The sequence below is a fragment of the Pollachius pollachius genome, assembly GCF_949987615.1.
Source record: "Pollachius pollachius genome assembly, chromosome: 5".
Classification (NCBI taxonomy): domain Eukaryota; kingdom Metazoa; phylum Chordata; class Actinopteri; order Gadiformes; family Gadidae; genus Pollachius; species Pollachius pollachius.
The window spans coordinates 29315136-29334234 of NC_136938.1; the positions used below are offsets into that span (position 1 = coordinate 29315136).

General features: G+C 45.5%; 1 protein-coding gene across 4 annotated transcripts in view; it reads left to right on the plus strand.

Annotated features, from left to right (window-relative positions):
• LOC307075590 (uncharacterized protein) overlaps positions 1 to 18536 on the plus strand; it is a 43158-nt gene extending 24622 nt beyond the window's left edge. For 3 of the 4 annotated variants that reach the window (XM_079736228.1, XM_079736229.1, XM_079736230.1), the window contains 9 exons: positions 13 to 11943; positions 12213 to 12325; positions 12476 to 12557; positions 12659 to 12847; positions 14781 to 14894; positions 15674 to 15774; positions 15955 to 16047; positions 16330 to 16447; positions 16727 to 18536. In XM_079736228.1, coding sequence (XP_079592354.1) covers positions 13 to 11943; positions 12213 to 12325; positions 12476 to 12557; positions 12659 to 12847; positions 14781 to 14894; positions 15674 to 15774; positions 15955 to 16047; positions 16330 to 16447; positions 16727 to 16885 — 12900 coding nt within the window. In that variant the 3' untranslated portion in view covers positions 16886 to 18536. The remainder of the gene's footprint in view (positions 1 to 12; positions 11944 to 12212; positions 12326 to 12475; positions 12558 to 12658; positions 12848 to 14780; positions 14895 to 15673; positions 15775 to 15954; positions 16048 to 16329; positions 16448 to 16726) is intronic. The other variant, XM_079736231.1, reaches the window with a different exon arrangement.
• The last annotated feature ends 563 nt before the right edge of the window (positions 18537 to 19099 follow it).

A 19099-nucleotide genomic window follows, 5' to 3' on the forward strand; every position in this document is an offset into this window, starting at 1 on the left:
CCTAAACTCAAGACTCAGAAACAAGAAGCTGCCATAGAAACCTTCCAGACGGAGCTTGAGCAGACCAACGAAGAGCTGGACAAACTGAACACCAGCCACTTGGAGGAGCGAGCTCAGCTCATTCAGGACCTCCAAGGCTGTGAGAGGGAAATCGATAATCTGAAAGATATCTTGATCGACAAGGAAAAGGAGTTATCGGCCCTGTCCGGTAGCATGCTGGAATATACAGATCAGATCTCAGCCCTGAAGAAGGAGGTCAGGGGGAAGGAGGAAGACCTAGCTTGCACTGAAAGGGCCCTGAGCGAGGCACAGTGTCATGCGCACATCCTCAGAGACTCTCAGGACTCGGACCAGCAAACACTTAACTTCAACATCACAGAGTTGGTGGAGAAGCTGAAGGGCACGGAGACGGAGCTGATCAAGGCTGAGGAGGACAGAGAGCTGAAAGCGGCAGAGGTGGAGGAACTAGCCAAGCAGGGCGCAGAGTACAGAAAAAACATTCAGGTCCTCAAAGAGGATCTCCAGAAACAGGTTGTGAGCCATAACAGTCACGTAGTTGGATGTGAAACCCACATCTCCTCCCTGAAGGAGCAGGTGGCCCTGTCAGCCTGTGCACTACAAAAGGATTCAGAAGGAATCCTCATGCAGCTCAAAGAAAAAGATTCTTGCAATGATAAACTCAAGCAGCAGCTCTTAGATAAAGATCAGGTGTTTGACCAAGAACTCAAATCCCTCAAAGAAGAACGTAACAATCTCTCAGCAGATGTGGCAAAGCACAACATTGATATGCAAAAATTGTCTGAACGGCTAAAGGAACAGTTAGGGAGACAAGAGCAATTGGAAAAGGTCACACAAGAAAAAGTTGAAACAATAACAATTTTAGGGGACCAACTTAAGTATAACCACGAACAAGCTGAAGTTGAAAAACACAAATTCATCACCGAATTGCAAGCCAGAGAATCCGAAAATATAAAGTTAGGAAAAGAACTAGAAAGTAAATCAGAAAATATCTCCAAACTCAAGAACCTCCTAAAAAATGCCAAAGCTGAGAAACAGCAGTTGCAGGGCAAACTAAAGGAGTTGAATGAGGATCTTGATTCACAAAAGAAGAATGTAGAAGAGCTCAGTGAAAAACTGAAATCTGCTCTTCAGCTGAACTCAAATCTAGAGGACCAAGTTAATCACCTGAAAGATGAAAACGAGAGACTTGAAACACAAGTAACGGTGACAAGCAAAAATGTTGCTGAACTTGAGAGGGATCTGCAAATGAAAGTTATTGACTTTGAAAAGCAGAATTCTGAGAAGAGCAAAATGATTCAAGTCCTTCAAAGAGACAAAGAGGGGTTGAGTGTTCAAACACAGGAATTGAACAGAGTCCTTGAGCAAAGTTCTCAGTCCATTTCAGAAACTCTGCTAGAGAAATCCAACAAATGTGATCATCTCAACCAATTGCTTAGCACTAAGGAGAAAGAGGTTACACTGCTAAAAGAAAACATTAAAAGTGTTTCATCTCAGGTTGAGGAGCTCCAGAATGGCATCAAGGAGAGAGAACAGACCCTTGCTGATCTCAGGGTGGTGATAACCACCCATCAAAACCAACACAGGGAACTGACAGAAACACTTTCTCTTCTTCAGGAACAGCACTTATCCCTGAAGTCTGATCTTATTGAGAGAGAAGTATTTTTAACGCAAAAAGAGGAGGAGTGCACCATGTTGCAGAATGATATTGTCCAAAAGACCTCTGTTATATCAGATGACCAGGCAGAGTTTGAAGCACTAAGAGTACAGTGCTCAAACCTCCAACAGCAAATTGCAGACAAAGATGATGTGTTGAAAAATTTAACACAAGAATGTAAGAATTACAAAGAGAATCTTGTTACGAGCGATAAAAAGGTGACTTCGCTTACCAACAAACTCTCTGCCATTGAGGTAAATGTCACAAAGTTAGAATCTGAAAAGGCAGAGACAAAGACAAGCCTTGACAACTTTGATGCCGAGAACATTGGACTGAGAAAAGAGCTTGATCATAAACAAGTAGAAATGTCTGGTTTCCATGGACACATCCAAGCAGTTACAGACCAAAATCACCAACTGCGTGCTGCTTGTGAAACCAGGGAAAAGGAGCTTGCTCAGCAATTACAGGTAGCATATGAACTAGATGGAAGACTAAAGGGGCTTCTTGAGCAAAACTCAAATTTAAGCCTTGAAGTGGTCAATCTCTCAGAGGAAAGTCAACAACTTAAAGAAGATTTGGCACAGAAGAGTCAGTCATTCTCTGAAGTAGTATCTGAGAGGAATTTTCTTCAAGAGAATGTTCTAGGGCTCGAAATGCAACATTCTGAAAATCTAAAAATTATAGAAGGACTTTTGAAACAGAAAGACGATCTTACATTGGCAACAGTTGAATTAAACAATGTCCTTCAGCAAAACAAACAGACCCATGCTGAAAGTTTGCTGCTTACATCAGCTGAATGTAAGAATCTCTCAGACACATTAAGGGCGAAGGAAGATGAAGCTGCAGCTTTACAAGAACAATTGGACCGTTTGACAACACAATTGAATCAACTCAACCTTTCAATGACTGAAAAGGAAACCATCTTTTCTGAGCAATGTGCTAACATGGAAGCTCAGAACAATCAAGTGATGCAACTTAATGAAACTTTGTCTCTTCTTCAAGAACAAGGTTCTGCTCTGAAGTCGGGGTTGATGGAGAAAGACACGATGCATCAGCAGAAAGTTGAGGAATGTTCTGCTTTTCAGAAAGAGTTGATGCTGCAGAAAGATACTGTATCCAAGGTGCAGGGTGAGGCTGCATCACTAAGGAAGGAATGTTTGGATCTACATCGACAAATGGAAGAAAAGGAACAGTTTCTGAGAAATGTATCACATGACCTTAGAAATCACAAAGATGAACTGAACATGCAGAATGAATTGGTGGCATCGCTCACCAATCAGCTTGGTGTGATGACTGAGGATTCAGGAAAGACAGATATTGAAATCAATAACCTCAGATCTGCTGTTGAAACTGTTTCAACAGAAAACCAGCAACTTGTAGATCAAGTAAATCATAGGAAAACAGAGGTTGAACGTTTCAGGAACAATATTCAAGCTCTGAATGAAAAGTATGCAGTGTTAAATTCAGAGCATCGGAAAACATTGGTTGAGCAGTCCAAATTACTTGAAAATGTCTCAAATCTCAAAGAGAAAGTCTCTGATATGGAAAACCAGGTGTCTAACTTGACAGAAGAACTAAAAATGGCATGCTCAATTAGGGAAAGTCTTAGTTTGACTGTCCAAGAGAAAGAAGACTCTCTTAAACAGCAAGGTTATTTCCTTCAGCAGTTGCAAGCAAAGTCTGTAGAGACTGAGGGCCAGACAAGCCAGAAGTCACTGGTCATCACCCAGCTTCAGACTCAGATTCAGAACCTTCAGCAGTTTCTTGAAAATAAAGAGGCCGTATTGCAACAGAATGAGAAAGACCTTTGTTTGACCAACACAGAATTCACTGGTGAAAAGACTAAACTCCAAAATGAGATTGATTTAAATGTAGAGACCATAGCAAGAATCAAGGGAGAATTGAGTGATGCAGTGGGAAAGAACACCGAACTTGGCAGTCAGTTAGCTAATCAAGAGATTCAGATGAAAATAATGGTTGATAAAAATTGCAATTTAGGTTCACAAGTGACCCAATTTGAAGACTTGATTCTAATCCTGAGAAATCAGATTGACATTCTAACCTCAGAGTCCTCTGTGTTAAAAGCCACTGTGAAGGAAAAGGAAATCGTTATGCTTGAATTTCAGAAGACTTCATTGGCAGCCAGTGAAAACTTGAACTCAAAATTGTTTGCCAAAGAAACTGAATGTGGAAGCCTGAAAGAGCAGCTTTCACACATTCAAGAATCTCTTGCAAAGCTAAACAACAGTCTCCAAGAACACGTGTCCGAAATCCAAAGTCTAAAAGAAACAATTAAAGAAAAAGAATCCCTTCTTTTAGTACAGACTAAGTCTCTTGAGGAGATGCAAACAAAAGCAGAAGAGACAACCCTTATCAGAGCTCAGTTCATGCAGAGTACTGAGTTGGTATCACAGTTACAGAGTCAGGTTCAGCTGTTATCCACAGAGTCCGCACATTTCAGCAAGTCTGAAGAAGAGAAGCAAAGTGCCTTTAGCAGCCTCCAAGATAAATATGCAGCACTCTCAGACGAGATACAAATTGCCAGAAATCTACTGACTATAAGAACTGGCGAAGTAGCAAGTCTTTCAAAGTTCCTTGATGACAGTAATACTTCTCTTCAGGCTGCAGAGGGTAGTGTAGAGATTATAAGAAAGGAGTTATTGTCAACCAAGGAAGAACTTCAGGGAACTCTAGAGCTAAATTCTAGTTTGTCAAAACAAAACGAAGAAGCCGTCTCTAGATACAAAACAAACACATCATTGTTGACAATGGAGATGGAGAGTCTGAAATCCAAACACGTTCAGGTAGAAGTACAGATGAATCTGCTGACAGAAAACCTTGAGCAGAGAGAAATGGACCTTCATGCAATAAACAGCCAGTACACAGGCCAGACCAAACAGATGGCCAACCTGGTTTCTGAACTTAAGAGGCTGGAGGAGCAAAATAAAAGACTGCATGAGGAAATCGGTTCATTGAGAGAAGAACACCAGATCAATCTCACCTCCATCAATAATGAAAATATTAGTTTGAAGGAGGAAATTAACACGTTTGTTGCAGAGAAGGAGACGCTGGAACAAAGGCATGTTGAACATACAAGGTCCACACAGGAGGAGCTGCAGCAGCTGACCAGCCGCATGAATGAAACCATGGAGAAAGCCAAGTCCGAAAAGGAGAAGCTCCAAGATGAGGTTAGTGTCAAAGCCCAAGAAATCTTTGAATTAAAATCAAGCATTCATAAGATAGAGCAAATTCTACAAGATTCTGAGAAAGAGTGGCTATTAGTTCTAGATAGAGAATCAAAAGATAAAAATGATCTTTTTGAGCAGTTGAAAAGTGTTGAAAGTGAAGTTCATTCTAAAGATTTTAAAGTTAGTGCATTGAAACAAGAGTTAGACAATTTGCAAGCAAAGCTGTCAGATGCAGCATCGGCAATCCAAATGGGTTCTGAACAGCTCAAGGCTAAAGAGCTGGAGGCATCAGCATCAAGACTACAACTGGAAAATATATTGGCTTCTGTCCAGGAGAAGGAGATTGAGAACAATCACTTGCAACAGGTATTGCAAGATGCGCAAAGTGAGATGGAAAAACTGAAAAAAAGCAAAGTCGATGCAGACAGTGATCTATCTGTTTTGTCAAAAAGCATGTCTGAGAGATCGGCAGCATCATCCGAAGAAGAGTTATTAAAGGTCAGATTGAAAGAGCTGCAAGAGCGCAATCTCTTAGAGTTAGAATCGTTAAAGGGCCAGCTGGATGGAGCTTTAGTGCAACTGCAGAAGGCACAATATAAGCTTGAAGAAGGGGAGAAGAGTCATAAGGCCGCATACGAACAGATCAATGTCTTACAAGTAGAAGTGAACCAGCTGCAAGCACAGTGCCACAGTGCATGTGATAAAGAGAAAGAGGCCATTGCTAAACAATCCTCTCTGTGCCATGAGTTGCAAGCAAAGGCTGAACAAACTGAATGCATGAGCATTCAGGTCAGTCAGCAGAAGGAGCTACTGGTCGGGCTCAGCCAGCAGCTGAAGGACAAAGATCTGGCTATAGCCCAGGTGATAGAATCTGCCTCTAATGAAAGAATCAAACTTGCAGATGAAAATGGTAGTCTACAAAAACAATTGCAAAGTGTGGAGCTGGAGTACAAAAGCATAATGAAAAAGCAAGAGGATAAGTTACAACATTTGGAAGAGCATATTTTACTGTCTAAAAAAGACATCGAATCCAAGATCTCAGAAAATAGTGAGCTGAATAAAGAAAAAGATAATGTCAAAGCGGAAAATATAAAACTATCCAAAGATAAAGATGCAATAAAGAAAAAGCTTCAAGCCGCTCTCCTTTTAAGAAAGGATCTAATGAAAAGGCTTGAGCAGTTTGAAAAGCAAAAGCAAGAAAATGGAAACACAGAAGAGCTATCAGTTCTACAACAAAGGTTGCAAGAAATGACATCTCAGGAACAGGTTTCAACAAGACAGTATGAAGAAAATATTTTGCTGCTGGAAAACAAAATCCTAGACAAAGAAAATGATATTTCCCTACTGGAAAGAGAGAAAGATATTCTGGTGGGAAGTTTCCAGACAGATATACAGACTTTAGAAGCTGCATTGAATGATAAAAAACATTGTTTGGCAGAAACATTGCTTAGACTCAATGAAAAGACCTCCCTCCTCACGGAACTGCAGACCAGTATTTCAGAAAAAGAGCTTGCTTCTAAAGAGGGCAGACATGACTTTCAGCAAAAAATACAATGTCTTGAGTATGAGGTGTCAAGAAGTGAAGATATTTTGAAGCAGAAGTCTGAGTCCTTTTTCGTGTTGGAAAATGAACTTGCACAGATGAAACAAGAAAAGGTAGTGCTGCAGAAAAAGGTCCAAGCTGCTTTAATAGCCCGTAAAGAAACATTAAAGAAATCTCAAGAGAAAGAAAATAAGTTGGTTCAAGAGCTATCTAAACTGAAGGATGAATTCAAGGCTCTCCTTGAACAACATGCTCAGCAGACCAATGACCTTGATGATCTCCAGTTGAAGTTTGAACATCAGAGCATAGAACTGGAAAACATTGGTCCCATTTCTGTGTCTTGCCTTCAGGAATTAGAGATTTTGAAACAGCTTGTTAAAGAGAGAGATACAACTTTAAGAGACCTAAAAATTACCCTTGCTGAAAATAACACAGGCCAATCCCTTTCAACCTTGCATTCAGAACTTGAAGCTTTAAGGTCAGAATTGGAGACAATGTCATCTGAAGTGAGGAGTAAAAATGAGTCTCTCTTAGTCTTTGAACACAGTACACAGGAATTGCTTTTAAAACTTAAACTGGTTGAGAAAGATTTGGAAGAAGCTCATATGAAGATCAAAGGGCAAATAGTAGAGTTGGATAAATATCAGCAGGCCCTTCAAGAAGAAAAATCAGGTCAGCAAGAGAAACACAAATTAATAGATGAACACCAAGCCTTCGAAAGCCAGGTGGTTGTGTCACAGGCTGCCGCTGAGGAGACACCGCAGTGTTTAGATGCTATTACCAATGAGCATATGATATTACTAGAAGAGAAAAAGGGTTTCCTAGAGCAAATACGCCAGTTGAAAGCAAATCTGCAGACAGCAGTTGAGTCAGTGTCTCAAAAATCTTTAGAGATCCAACATATTCAAAGCGCATTAGCAAAAACACAACTGAAACTTAATGAGGAAAAATATGTCCTTGCTAAGGAGCTTGAAAAGGCACAACTATATAGTATGGAAGGGGAAAGTAGCAAGATGAATACGGGATTGTTGCAACAAGAAAAAGAAATTGCCTTCAGGTTTGTTGATACACTTCAGAATGAGGTTGAACTGTTTAAAGGTAAACTAAGTGAGGCGGAGGAACCTAATGACCAGTGTAATCAGAACATCCCCATTGAACAAGAGGACAGTCTTCAGCAGGATGTTATTTGCAAAGAGGAAGTGCAGTCTTTGGAAACATTACCTGAACAGCTTGAAGCAAAACTTAAGGAGAGAGACAATGCTTTGTTCATGTCTCAGTCTCTGCTTACAGAAAAGGAAGAACTCATCGCCTCCCTCGAACACCAGCTGCAGCGACAGATTCATCTCCATGAATTGGCTATGGAGAAAATGAGAACCCAAGTAGATCAGCTTCAGAAGTCTGAACAAGTTTTCTCTAAAGATGTTGTTCAGGAGAATATAAGTAAAACTGCTCTGCTAACACGAAAACTCCAAGCAGCCTTGGTCTCCAGGAAGGACCTCATGAGGCAGAACTCCACACTTAAAGACCAGTTGGAAACAATGAAGGTGAATTACGAAGAAGAGGTGGGCAAAACGTTATCATTAGAGTCGACAGTGGGAAACCTAAAACAACAAAATACAGACATTGAAAATGTGGTGTCTTACCTAGGCACTGAGAAGGACAGGCTCATTGCAGAAGTTGATCGCATTCTAAATGATAACCACAATCTATCAGCGGCCTGTGAAAGCCTTAAGCGGACCATTGAAAATATCACACAACAAAAGCAAGCATTTTCATGCCAGCTTGAGTCACTTAAAGATTCTCAAACAGAGGAACTATCTGAATGGAAGTCTAAACATTCAGAGCTCAAGCAAGACTATGAGTCTCTTTTCCAAGCTTATGAAAATGTAAGTAGTGAAATGGATAAGATGAGACTGCTTTTGGATGGGGGGTCAAGAGAGAGGCAAGAGGCACTCGTACAATTTCATCAACTTGAATCTGAGCGGGAGGGCTTAGAAATGCAGGCTCGAGATGTTGGAGAGGAAAATGTTAGAATTAAAGAAAAAATGCGCAAATTTGCTAAAGCAAAGCAGAACATGATTGATGAGTTGGAGAAGGAGAATCAGAACATTAGGAAGCAATTGCTTGAATTTGATCAAAAACGTGAATTCAATATTGATTTGACCGTTAAAATTCAGCAATTAGAGGAAATAATCAGGAGCCTCCAAGAGTCTGCAAAGATTAGAGAAGAAGAGCTTACAGAGGTTAAATCAGAGAAGATCAAAATGTCAGAAGAGCTTAAGGAAGCCAAATCCTTATTAGAAAAGTTTCAGTTTGAGGCCAAGTCCTTCGAAAACATGCAATTTAAACTTGATGAAGCACTTGGTTTAAACAATTCACTTGCTGTCCAGATTCAGACTCAGAATACTGAATTTGGGGGTCAACAGCAAATTAATAACTTGTTGCAAAAGGAGAAACAGAGTCTTTTGGCAAAAATCTCCCAAATTGAGAATGAACATGAATTGTATTTGGGAGACAAGGATAACAGAATAAAAGAACTCCAAGATAATTGTAATGACCACAGCCAAGAGATGATCTGCCTTCATGAGAAGGTCAGAATATTGGAGGATGACAAATCTATTTTGCAAGAGGAACTGGAAAATGTTCAAGAGATTTCTGAAAAGGTAAAAAATGAAAATGAATATTTGGAAAATATGCTTCTCAAGAACTCCGAAAGAATAGCCGAATTGACCGAGTCAGTCAATGTTTTGCAAACTCAAAATAAGCAGCTATCCTGCCAACTAGATGTTAGTAAGAAAAATGTGACTCAGGTATGCCAAGAAAAGGAGCAACAACAATTACGATTAGTCAAAGAATTTGAAGAAAAACTCAAAACAGCTCAGAGAGGCAGTGTAGGCTCTAAAAGCATCAAAAGGGAACTTCAGGAGCTGCTCAAGGAAAAGCACCAAGAAGTGAATCAGCTCCAACAAGACTGTATCAAATACCAGGAACGATTTTTGGACTTGGAAAAGGCCTTGAAAGCCTCACAAGCTGGATGTGAACAGCTGAAAAAAGAACTGAAGAACCGTTCAGAGAAAGGTTCATATTTAGAAGACAGAAGTGAAGTCCTTGAACAGGAGCAGATGACATACAAAAGACTTCTCCAGAAGGCTAATGAAAGCGTCAGGAGACTTCAAAGTGAAAAAGAACTGCTAGTTCTGGAAATGGCTGAGAAAAGTAAAAAGGCAGTACATCAGGTCACGCATGAAAACATTCCAGAAAGCATGTACATGGAGCGTGAAGCAGTTCTACTGAGAAGAATAGATGAACTTCAGGGGTTAAAGGAAAAAGAAACTCAAATGCTCATTGAGTTGGGACAGCAAATGGACTCCAAAGATCTGGAGAACGCAACTCTCAGGCGAGAGGCAGATACTAATATGGCCAAGTTGGCGGTAATGTCGTCTGATCCTCATGAGGCAGATGCATCAAAACATTGGAACAATATTTTCCAAAAAGCATTGCATGAGAAAGATAGCCAGCTGTTGGAGCAAGGCTTTGTGATCAAACAATTTCTTGAGGACATGAGGACAAAAGATGGAGAGATCAACGAGTTACGAATGTTAAATTCCAAGCTAGAAAGGGGAAACAATGAATATTCAGTTGCAGCCGCTGCACACCAGCGTCAAATTTTGGTTCTAGGCGTCAGTAATACTGAACTCAATGAAACAGTAGAAATAATGAACATGCACCTAACCAAACTTAATGCTCAAGTTGAACGGCTAGAACAGGACAAGAGCAAACTGAACAGAGATCTTGCCGACAAGGAAGATGTTGGATCCCAAAGGCTACTCAGTATCCAACAACTGGAAAAGATTAGCTCTGATCTGGAGGCACAGCTTTACACATTCCAGTCTGAGAAAGACACATTTAAGGCTGACTTTGAGAAGCAAGAGACAATCTCTCTTCAGCTGAAAAAGCTTCTACAGAATAAAGATGCAGAGATCTCCTCCTTGTTATCGTGCAGAGATGGCCAGATGTCAGGCTATCTAGAACAACTCCAAGCCAATCATCGTGCTCAAATAGCAGGCTATGAGGACCGGGTCACGTCTTTATATTCTGAAAGGGACCGGGCTGACAAAGAGACCAGGAGGCTTGAGAACACGGTGAGAAGTCTGCAGCTGAAACTGGACAGGTTGACTCAAGAGAAAGAGAGTGTTGATGAGAAAATGGCTTCATTCAGGAACTCCATGATATCATTGCAGACGGAGAGGGAGCGGTTGATATCTGAGTACAGAATGCTAGAGGAGAAGAATCAGTTGGCGCTAAGAGACAGAGATGACTCTGCCAATGGGGACCTCAGTGCAACCAAAGGAATGAAACATGAAATAAGGAAACTTCTGCATCAGATGGATGACCTGAACTCTGAAAACGCCATGCTCAGGGCGCAGTTGGTTCGCTATAGGGAGGACTTGAATCAAGTGCTGTCACTCAAGGACAACCAGTTAAAGGAAATGCTCAAAAGGCAGCAAGATATGATAAAAAATCTAGAGATCCAAAGAGCTGTTGAAGAAAAGCAGCACAGAGACTCTATATTAGAACTTCAAACTGAACAGGAAACAAGCAAGTCATTAAGAGCAGAGTCATCTAATCTTAAATCTCAGCTCTCAAATCAGGAAACAGAATTATTGGCCCTGAAAAAGCAGAGAGCCGAGACCAATGAAGGAAAGGTGATTAGCGATTTGCAGCAGGTTGTGGCCTCAAAAGCCAGTGAATGTAATGGCATACAGCAAAGACTTTCTGCCCAGAAAATCTTAACAGACAAGTTGAAGAATAAACTTCAGCAGCTCGAAAGTGACACTGACAAAAAACTGTCCGAAGCCGAGGATAAATACAACAGTGAGTTGGACACGTTCGAGCGAGAGGTGCAGCTGATGAGAAATGAGCGAGAAACCGCAGATCAAAGGGTGCAGGAACTGGCCAGAGATTTGCTTCAAACAGAACAGCTTTTATCAAACTCCCACAGTCAAAGCAAAGATTTAACTGCCAAGAATGAGTCCCTGGGAAAAGCCATGGCTGCTTTGCAGAATGATCGCGACGTGCTTATCGAGGACTTTAAAACCCTGCAGAAGAGATATGACCAAGAACTCCGAGAGACTCAGGCCTCCCTGACCAAGGCTGAGCACGGCCTCCAGGATGCTGCCTCTGAGCTAGCTGTGTTAGCCAAAGAGAAGTACGTCCTTGTTCACAAGGTGAACGCCTTGAGCAGCAATAACACGCAATCGGAGCTCAACACTTTGGTGGATGAGCTCTCCAAAGCTCTTTCGGAGAAGGAAGGCGAGCTGAAGAGAGTCAGCCTGGAGAACAACACCTTCAGTAAGCAGATGTCCGCCTTCTCCAAGTCCATGGCCAGTCTCCAGAATGACCGGGAGAGGCTGATGGGCGAGCTGGTGGGGGCAAAGAGAGGGCAAGGGGCGATCTCAGGGGCAGTCGTTTCCTATGGGCCGGACGAACCAAATGGAAGCCGTATTGAAACCTTCCAAAATGAGAGGGACGGGCTGGTAAGTTGGTGGCTGTGATTCCATTGCTTGTCTTGTCTTTTCTCTGGGCCATTGGCTGTGCATTTTTCTTTCCGCATGAAGGGTTGGAGTCGCATAGCTTCTTCATGCCACTGCTTTGACTTGCATGGTGTTTCATTTAATACATCTATTTTGTTCATTTGAAACAAATGACTAAAGAGATATGGGTCTCAATTCAGTCGCTGTTCACTCTTTCCTCCATTGGATGTCTGTTGCCAGACCCCTAAAGGTGTTCCTCTGGTTGGTTGCAGGAGGTCCGTCTGAAGGTTCTTGATCTCCAAAAGGCCTTGGAGGAGGAGCAGGCCTGCAGATGTCTCACAGAGCAGGACCTACGCAGCTCCCAACTCCAGCTCGCTGAGATGAGGTAATCTGGTTTTGAGAAATATACATTTCAAGAAATATCTATTGGCCATATATTTAAACCTAGATGCGGATGGCGTTTCAAAACTCTTAAAGGTAATGTCTTCTGTATTCCGCGGGTCCCAAGTGTGTTGAAAGGCCTGTTCTGTTGTAGGTCTGAAACCAGCGGGCTGCAGAGCGAAGCCCTGAGGCAGAACCAGGAGGCCAACGGGGCGAACCCCACACAGCCCCTCAAGGTAGGGGTCCCCTGTCCCTACTGACAATGATAACATCTATGATATATATGGTGCCAATGGTACCGAGACATGGGCTACACCGGTCAGATGTCCTCCTGCAGGAGACGCTGGAGCTGCTGGGAGGGAGGCAGCAGGAGGCGCTGGGAGGGAGGCAGCAGGAGGCGCTGGGAGGGAGGCAGCAGGAGGTGAAGCAGCTGCAGGCCGAGAGGATCCAGATCCACCGAGAACTGCAGCGATGTCTGGTGGAGATCCAGCAGAGGGACCAGTACTCCCAGCAGCTCAACCACAAGGTACACAGACCGAGGGACCAGTACTCCCAGCAGCTCAACCACAAGGTAGAGCTGCTGGAATGGGTGGAGGCAGACCCTGGTCCTTCAGGGTGTGTAGGGTGGAGGCGTGCTGCCGGAAGGTCTGAAGGGTCTGTCTGACAGAGTGGCTCTCCTCCTGGAGGAGAGCCACTCTGTTGATGATGTGTTCTCCTCCAGGAGGAGAGCCACTCTGTTGATGACGTGTTCTCCTCCAGGAGGAGCAGGGCTCTCTGTTGATGATGTGTTCTCCTCCAGGAGGAGCAGGGCTCTCTGTTGATGATGTGTTCTCCTCCAGGAGGAGCAGGGCTCTCTGTTGATGATGTGTTCTCCTCCAGGAGGAGCAGGGCTCTCTGTTGATGATGTGTTCTCCTCCAGGAGGAGCAGGGCTCTCTGTTGATGATGTGTTCTCCTCCAGGAGCAGGGCTCTCTGTTGATGATGTGTTCTCCTCCAGGAGCAGGGCTCTCTGTTGATGATGTGTTCTCCTCCAGGAGGAGCAGGGCTCTCTGTTGATGATATGTTCTCCTCCAGGAGGAGCAGGGCTCTCTGTTGATGATGTGTTCTCCTCCAGGAGGAGCAGGGCTCTCTGTTGATGATGTGTTCTCCTCCAGGAGGAGCAGGGCTCTCTGTTGATGATGTGTTCTCCTCCAGGAGGAGCAGGGCTCTCTGTTGATGATGTGTCCTCCTCCAGGAGGACCAGGGCTCTCTGTTGATGATGTGTCCTCCTCCAGGAGGAGCAGGGCTCTCTGTTGATGATGTGTTCTCCTCCAGGAGGAGCAGGGCTCTCTGTTGATGATGTGTTCTCCTCCAGGAGGACCAGGGCTCTCTGTTGATGATGTGTTCTCTTCCAGGAGGAGCAGGGCTCTCTGTTGATGATGTGTCCTCCTCCAGGAGCAGGCCTCTCTGTTGATGATGTGTTCTCCTCCAGGAGGAGCAGGGCTCTCTGTTGATGATGTGTTCTCCTCCAGGAGGAGCAGGGCTCTCTGTTGATGATGTGTCCTCCTCCAGGAGCAGGGCTCTCTGTTGATGATGTGTTCTCCTCCAGGAGGAGCAGGGCTCTCTGTTGATGATGTGTTCTCCTCCAGGAGGAGCAGGGCTCTCTGTTGATGATGTGTTCTCCTCCAGGAGGAGCAGGGCTCTCTGTTGATGATGTGTTCTCCTCCAGGAGGAGCAGGGCTCTCTGTTGATGATGTGTTCTCCTCCAGGAGGAGCAGGGCTCTCTGTTGATGATGTGTCCTCCTCCAGGAGGACCAGGGCTCTCTGTTGATGATGTGTCCTCCTCCAGGAGGAGCAGGGCTCTCTGTTGATGATGTGTTCTCCTCCAGGAGGAGCAGGGCTCTCTGTTGATGATGTGTTCTCCTCCAGGAGGACCAGGGCTCTCTGTTGATGATGTGTTCTCTTCCAGGAGGAGCAGGGCTCTCTGTTGATGATGTGTCCTCCTCCAGGAGCAGGCCTCTCTGTTGATGATGTGTTCTCCTCCAGGAGGAGCAGGGCTCTCTGTTGATGATGTGTTCTCCTCCAGGAGGAGCAGGGCTCTCTGTTGATGATGTGTCCTCCTCCAGGAGCAGGGCTCTCTGTTGATGATGTGTTCTCCTCCAGGAGGAGCAGGGTTAATGTTTGTGTGTGTGTTCTCCTCCAGGAGGAGCAGGGTTAATGTGTGTGTGTGTGTTCTCCTCCAGGAGGAGCAGGGTTAATGTGTGTGTGTGTGTGTTCTTCTCCAGGAGGAGCAGGGTTAATGTGTGTGTGTGTGTTCTCCTCCAGGAGGAGCAGGGTTAATGTGTGTGTGTGTTCTCCTCCAGGAGGAGCAGGGTTAATGTGTGTGTGTGTGTGTTCTTCTCCAGGAGGAGCAGGGTTAATGTGTGTGCGTGTGTTCTCCTCCAGGAGGAGCAGGGTTAATGTGTGTGTGTTCTCTTGCAGCTCCTCCAGGCCCAGGAGCAGCAGGGCGCTCTGGCCGCCCAGCTCAGAGCCGTCTCCCAGTCGCTGCGTGACTCCCAGCTCCGCTGCCAGTGGCTGGAGGCCCAGAGCGCCCCGGTGAGGCTCGGCAGGACCACCGCAGAGGAAACATGAGCTTTACTGTGTGTGTGTCTGTGTGTGTGTGTGTGTGTGTGTGTGTGTGTGTGTGTGTGTGTGTGTGTGTGTGTGTGTGTGTGTGTGTGTGTGTGTGTGTGTGTGTGTGTGTGTGTGTGTGTGTGTGTGTGTGTGTGTGTGTGTGTGTTGTATCTAAAGGAGACCCAAACCCTAAATCCTTAGCTAAGGTGGAATGTGTTTAAATCAGCTCAATCTCCACTTTAATGCACAACGTTTTAAAACTGCAGAATGTAAATAAGAACCTCAATATGTGTTGAACTCCTCTCCGGTGGGACTCAACATGTAGTTCCTCTCCTCACCAGCTGGGGTCAGTGTTGAGACACTGGGTTAATGACTCAACGTGTAGTTCCTCTCCTCACCAGCTGGGGTCAGTGTTGAGACACTGGGTAAATCACTCAACGTGTAGTTCCTCTCCTCACCAGCTGGGGTCAGTGTTGAGACACTGGGTTAATGACTCAACGTGTAGTTCCTCTCCTCACCAGCTGGGGTCAGTGTTGAGACACTGGGTTAATGACTCAACGTGTAGTTCCTCTCCTCACCAGCTGGGGTCAGTGTTGAGACACTGGGTTAATGACTCAACGTGTAGTTCCTCTCCTCACCAGCTGGGGTCAGTGTTGAGACACTGGGTTAATGACTCAACGTGTAGTTCCTCTCCTCACCAGCTGGGGTCAGTGTTGAGACACTGGGTTAATGACTCAACGTGTAGTTCCTCTCCTCACCAGCTGGGGTCAGTGTGCGCCCAGGTGGCCCCCGGTGCGCCGCAGGAGAAGAGCAGCCACTCCATCACCATGGAAACCAGCGAGGCGTCTCTACTCCGGGAGAGGTGAGGCCTGTGTGACGGAGATCACATGGAAACTTAGTGATGGCCTACGGTGAGACCACTGGTCTGGGCCAACAGCCCCGTGTGTGTGTCTGGATTAAAGACTCCATACGCCCAAATCGATTCAAAAAGCTAAATGACATAGTGTGGATAAAACGGTGTGTGTGTGTGTGTGTGTGTCAGGCTGCTGGAGGTGGAGCAGACTCTGTCTGAGGAGCGGAACAGAAGAGAGGCGGCAGAAGAATCTCTCAGTCATGCAGAGGAGAGAGCAAAGAGGTCTGTCTGTCTCTCTAAATCTGTCTCTCTCTCTCTTTCTTCCCCCCTTGAGTGACGTATGTGATGTGTGTGATGATGGAGCTGTTGATGGTGTCGTCATGGTGACCTGCGCGATGGTGTCGTCATGGTGACCTGTGCGATGGTGTCGTCATGGTGACCTGTGCGATGGTGTTGTCATGGTGACCTGTGCGATGGTGTCGTCATGGTGACCTGTGCGATGGTGTCGTCATGGTGACCTGTGTGATGGTGTCGTCATGGTGACCTGTGTGATGTGTGCTGCAGCCTGGCCCCCAGTGGCCCCGCCCCCGCGGCCCAGAGGGACTTCACCATCCAGCTGGAGGGCGAGGAGGGCTGGGAGGCCCTCGCCCTCAGCCCGGGACAGCCGCTCCTCACACGCAGGGTAGGTGGAGACACACCGGCCCCCAGGGGACGTACCCCCCGGGGGGGTCTAGAGACACACCGGGCCCCAGGGGACGTAGCCCCCGGGGGGGTCTAGAGACACACCGGGCCCCAGGGGACGTAGCCCCCGGGGGGGTCTAGAGACACACCGGGCCCCAGGGGACGGCTAAAGGGAGAAAAGGGTTACAACATTCACCATTACTTATAGCACTCCTAAAGGCCAGGTGTCTGTCTGTCTGTCTGTCTGTCTGTCTGTCTGTCTGTCTGTCTGTCTGTCCAGGTGAAGGGGAGTGTCCTGGCCTGCCGCCGCTGGCTGCGTGGGAGGAGCCTGTACTGCTCCAAGCTGCTGACGGGCCGCGCCCGCTCCAGACACGCCTTCCTGGCCTACCTGCTCCTGCTGCACGCGCTGCTCCTCATGTGCCTCTCTGGCGCCCTCTAGGGCCCTCTGGGGCCTCTGGCGCCCTCTAGGGCCCTCTGGGGCCTCTGGCGCCCTCTAGGGGCGGGGCACCAGGACGTCACCACATCCAGAGAGCCTCTAGGAAACCAGGAATTAGAAAGAGAAGCAGAAAGACTCGCTGATTCCATCTGTTATGGTAACATGACGACTCGCTGATTCCATCTGTTATGGTAACATGACGACTCGCTGATTCCATCTGTTATGGTAACATGACGACTCGCTGATTCCATCTGTTATGGTAACATGACGACTTGGACACCTTGTTTTTCTTAAGTCAAGCTTAGGGCTACAGGCCCTAGAACCTTAGGTCCTAGGGCCTTAGAGCCTAGGGTCTTAAAGCCTGGGGCCTTAGAGCCTAAGGCCTTAGAGCCTAGCGCTAAGAGCCTTTGGCCTTACAGCCTTATCGCCTTAGGGTCTTATGGCCTTGGGGCCTCAGCGCTTCACAGCCTTAGGGCCCTGGGACCTTAGGCTCTAAGGCCCTAAGACCCTAAGGTCCAAAGGACCTAGGCCCTTAGACTCCAAGACCCTAGGCCCCAAGGCCATAATACCCTAAGGCCCTAGGCTGTAGACCCTAAGGCCCTAAGACCCTAAGGTCCTAAGGACCTTAGACCCTAAGGCTCTAGCCTATTAATTCCTAAGACTCCAAGACCCCAGGCCATAAGACCCTAAGGTCCGTAGGCTCTAAGGCCATAAGACCTTAAGGTCCGTAGGCTCTAAGGCCATAAGACCCTAAGGTCCGTAGGCTCTAAGGCCATAAGACCCTAAGGTCCGTAGGCTCTAAGGCCCTTGTCTCTGTGGGGGGCCGGCCTGCCTCCTTCATATTGCACATAATCCATCGCTGCTGCTGCTGACCAGAGAATCTATGCACTCCGTATGTTCCAGTGTATTATCAGCCCCGAAGCACTAAACACACACACACACACACAAAGTACCCCCTAACACACTGACAGACAGACAGACACACACACACATATACACTCACACAATGTGCCCCCTTTAAAGGGCTCTTGGCTGTGGAGTTGTTTCTCTAATGACGTTGGTAACGACTCCCTAAACGGTACAGTCTCAGGAGACGTCTAACTATACGATGTCTAGCGAGAGAAGGACGTGTAACAAGGTTAAATGGCTTTTCTTTGTATTTAGTAAGGTTACTGGATTTACATGATGATTGCGTTAAATGTATTTATACAATTCTTTATGCTCTGACATCACATGGTTTTGTTGAAGCTAAGCTCACTGGATGGATCATTGGTATTAATGTGATTATGTATTTGATTGGTTGTATTAAGAGGGTTCGTTAATTTGGGGAAACACTACAGTGAGATGTGAATTTGGGTGTTTGATTGTTGATCCGATTAAGTGATGAAACTGCTTCTGCTGGGATCTCTGCATTGATTGTATATAATGGTGATCACCACAAAGAAAAATCTATTTATAAATTAGATTACTACTGAGATATTTAAGATGTCATATTTTCTTATAGCTTTATTTCTATTTGTTTGGTTTTCAAAAGGTTCTGGAAGAGTGTTTTTTGTTGGACAGGTTAAAAGTGTGTGTGAATGACATGAGGTCATCTTCATTCAAGTGGTTTGAAGGCCTCTTGAGATCATTTTAATAAAACCATTTGACTTTGGTTCTTTGCCTTTCTTGATGTGCATTCATAAGCATCAGATGTGTAAATGAACTCTCCCTTGTATCCAGGGGCGCTGCCTGGCGGGGAAAAGTGGTGCTGATTCTAAGGGCCCAGCCCAACGCAGCACGGCCCACGGCCCGCGGATGGCAATTAATAATATAATATATTATTGCCTTTTTTTTTTTTTTTTAAATGTCTTGAAATGTTTTTTGTTTTTGAAAAAACAGTCGATAGATGTTGGGGGGGGGGGGGTGGGGGGGCCCAAAATTAGAATCTTTCATAGGGCCCAAAATTCCTGGCAGCGCCCCTGCTTGTATCATTCAGAACTGAAAGGTCACCATGCTGATGTAATTCATCATGTTATAATAACGTTGTTCTGTGGATGTCCACTAGATGGCACTGCATCCTTATTCAACATCGGGGACTCGTTACGTTAGGGACGATCTGACCCTTTTCCGAATGATTCGTCTCGTTTAACTCACCTTGATGCTCTCACGGGCAGTCCTACACAGAGGTTACAATTTACAATCATTTGGTCGTATTTGTCTTTAAGTTTTCATTGA